Here is a 6601-nt window from a genome sequence, read left to right as displayed (position 1 = left end):
ATATTCCTTCTGCCTTCATTGCACTCATGAGATAATAGACAGAAGAAAATGAAGAATAAAACATTAACGGAACTTCCAAATTATGAAATTGAATGCAAGAAATGGGCTTAGACGGTCACGGGTAAAGTAAAAGGCTACTATTCTTTATTGGGGTATGAATAATATTATTATTGAGTCGAATAATCTCCATTGTGATGCCATGCTGCAATGAATTGGGACTAATAAGAAATCATGAAATAATATCAATTTTTCTTAATCCAACAAAACGTATCATTGAACTTCAGGCTCATCAGTAAAATTCTTTATACATTAAATTTTTCCAAAACTAATTAAACTCGTCGTGAACTTTGGGTCAACTATTTTGCGGGTTGAACAAGAGTTTCAGGTTCTATTCCTCTCTTTCTCAGAACATTGATTTATCTCTATTGAGAGATTCCAAATTTCAAATACTACCGTACCTCTTGCCACAGCCTTACTAATGCAACATTGACATTGTATAATCGAATCAAGTGGACAATCAATACAGTGGACATCTTTATCATATCTGCTCTCTTATTTAAAGGTTGATGCTTTGAATCAACATGGTTGAGAAAAATATTTTCTTACAATTTTCTACATAATTCATTCTGTTGGTATTATTTATTCATAATTTTTCGCAAAACGATGGATACATTGTCCTTCTTATGAATTTATTGAAACTGTTCAAATGATCATATTGATTTGATTATACAATAGGCAGAAAATCTACTCTAGTATTATAATAAAACTCCACTTTATATTTTAAAGGAGAACTATACTCTATTCAATATGATTTATAACACAGTCATTATAACTTTTCTCTGATATTACTGATTTATTACACTTATATTAATTATCCACGTATAACTGCGATATGGTTAACATATCTTCTTCATAGTATCACAGCTATTGAGAACTACTTGAAACTGTGGATCTTTGACCTTGGAAGTTATGACCTTTTTTTAAAAAATATTATTTTCAACTTATAAAAAATAGAGCAAACGGTGCTTCGCTCTGCGTGAAATAATAATCTTCTTTAAAGATAAGTATTTTTAGAATTTCTTGTACTTATTAATTCGAGTTAATATGATCATATCACATTGAAGAGCTCCGAGAATGTCCAAGCCCTTCGATGATATTTATGAAACTTCATCACTCTAGATTCCAAAAATAAAGTAGAATAAGGAATATTATAAATCTGCCCGGAAAAAATCCAGAAATTCATCCTCTCCATTAGACTCATTTATTGCCCTACATTTGCCATGAGCCGAATAAGAAATTGGAAAATATCCAGGACTAGAAACAAAGAGATTTTGAGTACTGAATACTCCGTAACCGTATACATTGAATCTTCTATGTATCATCATTAACAGTAATCTCAATAGAATGAATGCTATAAACAGGCACGTGCCTTGTTTTTCAAAAGAGATTTGACCTCATTTGTGCGTTACAAGAATGAAATCTTTGTAATATTGTAGAACAGTTAATTATTATTAAGTCGATAGCCTTCTCTATGAGACTATGTGAGTTTCATGAAAAAATCTTGGAATGGTGAGTTTTTTCAAGAAACTTGAAAATGTTGATCGATGACGAATAATAATAACTTGCATTGAAATTTTCATAATTTTTCTGAACTCAATCTTATACCACCAAAAATGATAAATGAGATACTAAGGATGATGATTTGGAAAATTTTGGCTGGAAAATTTGAGCTGAGATACACTTCATTTTTTATTATACGGTGTTCGTACTGAAGTTGATATTACACGAGGTTACAGTTGCAGTTTGCCACGGAATACATCTCAAATTTTTATGGTTAAAAATAATATAGAGATTCTCCATCGCATATGGTTCACTATTTGCTTGACAGATATGCCTCTATTTGATTGATCTTCTTGATTGTTTTCTCCTTATTGAGAATACATCATTTAATTGAATAAGTTATTGAATTCATTTTCGAATAAATGAGCCACAATGAGTGGCATCGAATGAGAAATCAAATTGAATTTTATTTCGCCATAATTATCAATAATTATTATCATAATTATTAATTATTATATAATTATTCATTACAATGAATGTGCATTAATTCGATCTGAACTTTTATATAAGCCATTTTCTTACTAATGCCTCAAGGTAATCTCTTCCTCATCATTGGCCTCACATACTAAAGGAAATCAACTCCAAAACTTTTTCGAAATTGCTCTTTGAAGTGAATTGTTTGATGTGGATACGCATGAGATCAGAGAAAAATTGGCCTGGTGGAAAATTTCCTTTTTCATGGTTGTTCTGTGTGTGGTGAGTTGTTTGATGTATGGCTTTCATTAATTTTCCGAATGAGTTGAAAACATCTATGGGGTAACGATGTTTAAGGGTGGTAGCAAAGAGGTGGATAGAGCTCCTTCAATAATGCGTTGTAAGGTCAGAGAGGTTCGGGTGAAATCGGCAATCATCGGGAGGGTTCGTGAGACGCCTGGCGTCCCGGTGCCCTCAGTCAGTTCTGGCGCTTTGACGCGTACGCGCTTCTCTCCGGTGATAATTTGCCGATTTTCCGTCGCTGTCAGATATTTACTTTCCGAGAAACCTGTGGAAAACTCCGGGAAAACTCTTGTGAAAGTCTCAAATCTATCTATGCAGTCACTAAAGCATGTTGATGAATTTGTGAGCGTATGAAATGTGTTAAAAAAATCTAATAAAAAGTGTAGTGTTTGAAATCTTCTCCTTATAAACTTTATATAATATACTTATCTCATGTCATAGTCATATTTTTTATTCTTCTCAATACTTTTTCCATAATATGAACTGGAATATTCAATTACGATGTGCTAGTTTATAATGATGTATATAATGCGTTGATAATATGCAGTGAAGCGTCATCATAGAACATTAAACGGATGTAATACTGGAGAGTCTTGAATATACTGTTGGAATAAGGGATGTCTCCTAACATGTTCAAGGGCTCGTTGGCTGTGCTTCTGCTGCTCATCTCTGCTACGCTTGGTGAACCTTCCATTCTTCTTGAAGAAGCAGGTGAGGGGATATTTGATACGACATAATATATTATTGGTTTATTGGTTGTTGTTCAATATACAAATCAATTCTATAAATTTAAGTTAGAAATCTAAGTACCCTTTTTTTAGATTTCTAACTTTAATTTATATTTAAGAGTAGCCCTAAATAAAAAAAGACAAATGAATTGTTTATTGGGAGTATGTGATGGAGTAGCTTGATGGAGTGATCCGTGGTCTAGTGGATAGAGTGCTTGCGTAGCAGCATAGAGATCCCGGGCTCAAACCCTCTCAATACCAAAAGTTTTTTAACCAGATCACTCCCGTGTTATCGGATGGGCACGTTAAACTGTCGGTCCCGGCTGAAGTATGACAGTCGTAAGGCCCATTGACGGCTTGATTTATATTCAGGCGGTGGGACCTTCCCGCAAGGGTCTCCCCACCAACAAAATCCATACGAATTTACCTTACTACATAGTAGCTTGATTCTAAACGTTATGTCATAGGTGATTTCCCCATAAATTGCTTGACAGAAAGTGAAACATTAATAGTGTGTATTATCTTTATTATGTTTATTGTGTATTTAGTGAATGATAAGCCTTATTTAGAAGGTAACAGACACTCATTTAGATGGGAAATTGCCATGTTATATGCTAGGAGATTCCTTGATCACAACATTTCATTTTTATTTCATACTTGTGCGTTTCACAAAAATACTGTGGTTGCATGAGAGTAATATTGGTTGATGAATGAATATCTTATCATTCTCTGAAGCCATTTTTCTCACATATATTTCTCCTACTTTTGCAAAATAGTCGTTCAGAATGTTCAAAATCACAACATTTTGATTAAAACAGTTCAATCTTGTAAATGAACATCATAAATATCTTCGAATCGGAGAAAAGAATAACTTTCTTCTTTAATCAATTGATTTATCTGTATTGAACGGAAATTCATTGTTGATGCCAAATTGTAATATTAGAAATGCCGCTTGTTTGCTAATCGATTTGAACTTGATTATGTTGAAGCTTATTAACTTCAATTCGAAGTTCACTTATTTGAGTACTGATCCTTAGATAGGAGATCGGTGCAATAGATAAAGAACTGAGATCCTATTGAAATGTACGTGTATGTAATGTTTTGTAACATTGGAGGTTTACTTATCATCACGTCCCACAAAGATATGGAGAGGATTTAGCAATTCAGTCAACTATTCCATTAAGAATTGTTAAATAATCAATGAATTACAAATTTCATTTATCTCTTTTCTGTATAGGGCTACTTTTTATAGAAATAGAAAGAAACATAGAAATCTCGAAAATGGTACTGAGATTTCTATTTTCTTTCTATTTCTACAAATTTCATGTATGTTTCTCATTATAGGTTTCCTTGTTTATAAAATATTCACTACCTTATACCAATCTAATCACGAGGAAGTTGTGCAGGCTATCGAATACTTCCAAATGTTCAAAAATTTAATCATTCAATATGGAAACATGCAGTTTCCTCCAATCTTGACTTTTATAAAGATTCTATCTCAGACTAGCTTCGTGATACCAGTATGAAAATCCCTTACAATATGAAAAACGTTGAGTAAGACTGACTTCCGCAGAATGGCTCCATCCAGCTATAAGCGACCAATGCCCACTTTTTCAAGGCTTTTGGCACCAACCCAGCTGCTCACCAGTACCGCAAATAGGCTACTGTTGCTGTATACTGTATATGTAACCGATTTTCCCTGTAGCCTATCAGAGGTTCACGGAAAATACTCCAATCAAAGCCTATCATACCCATTACTGTGAACCTTCTCCAAACGTTATTAAGATACTCTCTATCATTTAGTAAGATGCTATCCATAAGAAAAGATTGTATTATCAATTCTCCTGTACCCGATATTGATTTTGGTTATTAATATCAGCTCTCTTACTATCAAACGCACTGAAAGCCATGGAATCAATAATTGTAGATCTCTCTTTCTACCCTTATAAAACCCGATTTTCCGTGTGAGAAGCCACATATAATCATATCAAATGCGTAGATTGAACCCTTAGTCAATGATTGATATTATTGTACTTCTCTTACTGTAAAATATCCATTATAAATGGTAATTATACTAATCAAAGTGAATATGTATGAATTTTAGAATACTTATGTATTGTATTGATAGCTTCTGCTTTCCCCTGTGCTTCAAGTTATAATTATATTGATATTATTGTTTTCGTAGGAAACTTGATCATTGGATAATCATTGATGATAACCTTAAGCTTTTTCAAATGAAGTAATAATCTATCATAATTATTGGTTCGACCTTTCTTCCGATGTGCCCGACAACATCAAATTTCCATACTAACCAACCAACTTTTACAAAAAAAGTACAATGAATGATTGAAAAGGTTTATTTGAATTTTTTAAACAGATCCAAATTATGTGTTATTGAACTATTCAAGTATAGTAGTATGAATATGAATCCAGGATTTGTAATAAGGAGTTTGAAGATATCAATCCTATAATTTTGAAGATCAGTGGCTTAAGTTTTTACTTCTTCCTGAATCTGTACATTACTTGGATAGTAATCGAATGAAAAAGCAATTCACATATATTTGTTTGTCTAGAATTACTTATTTATTAGAATTCCTTGGTGTATACAACAATATACAATCCGACCAACAAATAAATGAGTGCTGTGTACAACCTTGACCCTTCAATCCATGATGGATGCAGCATACATGCATATATTCAAATGAATACATGAACATTTGAAAATGGAGCGGTTGCTGAATAAATCTCTCTCAACCAATACCGCCTAATCGCTTATAAATCATGCATGATCGAAATTACTCATTATTAATTTCAAATCAATTCCACCGTACGTAACAGTAGTGAATTTCAAAATAATTCATATGAGACGCGAGAGAAGGAGAAAATGCCTGTGTGAGAGTGAGATATTGTGGAAAAAGAAGAGGAAACTTGTAGAAAGAGAGATATATTGACTGACTGAGTATGACAGAATTGAGAAGAGAGGATGTGTGACAGATGAGAGAGAGAGTATTTGTGTGCGTTTGAGAGAGAAAGAGAGAGAGAGTGAGTAAACGAGAGGAAAGGATGATTGAGTATCTCGAGAGTGTGTGAGAGAGATAAAATGAGAGAGTGAGTGAGAGAGGAAATGATTAAAGCAGAGAGAGAGAGGAGATAGGAAGAAAGACAGATAGCTCGTATGTGAGATAAGGGAAAGTAAAAACGCTGAAGAGTAGAAAAGAGAGAGCGAGTTGAATGTATTGTCGCGATGAGTTTCGATTCCATCCGTTCGGCTTATCATTAATAAGACCCGTTTTCAATTTTCTCCTCACGGTGGTTGACGTTCAAATCTTCTTTCAATAGATTTTGTAGGCTGGCAATGGCTTTAGAATTCTGCGAAAAATACGGTCGGCTTTCTTGCTGAGAAAATTGGAAACCAAAGCAATGGCATCTTTCTGTAATTTTGTTCAGCGGATGCACTAGAAAATAGAAATCGTAACTCGATGCACTGGCGAATGATCTACGCACCATGCCAACAGAATAAATTCCAGCCGTGCCGC

General features: G+C 33.7%; 1 protein-coding gene across 1 annotated transcript in view; it reads left to right on the top strand.

The window, feature by feature from the left end:
• The first annotated feature begins 2510 nt into the window (after window positions 1-2510).
• LOC111048897 (nephrin) overlaps window positions 2511-6601 on the top strand; it is a 205634-nt gene continuing 201543 nt past the window's right edge. Inside the window, exon 1 of the mRNA XM_039427269.1 lies at window positions 2511-3048. Within this exon, the coding sequence (XP_039283203.1) occupies window positions 2955-3048 (94 nt within the window). The 5' untranslated portion in view covers window positions 2511-2954. The remainder of the gene's footprint in view (window positions 3049-6601) is intronic.

This window comes from Nilaparvata lugens, chromosome 4, assembly GCF_014356525.2.
Source record: "Nilaparvata lugens isolate BPH chromosome 4, ASM1435652v1, whole genome shotgun sequence".
Classification (NCBI taxonomy): domain Eukaryota; kingdom Metazoa; phylum Arthropoda; class Insecta; order Hemiptera; family Delphacidae; genus Nilaparvata; species Nilaparvata lugens.
This window is presented reverse-complemented; position numbering and strand designations above follow the sequence as displayed.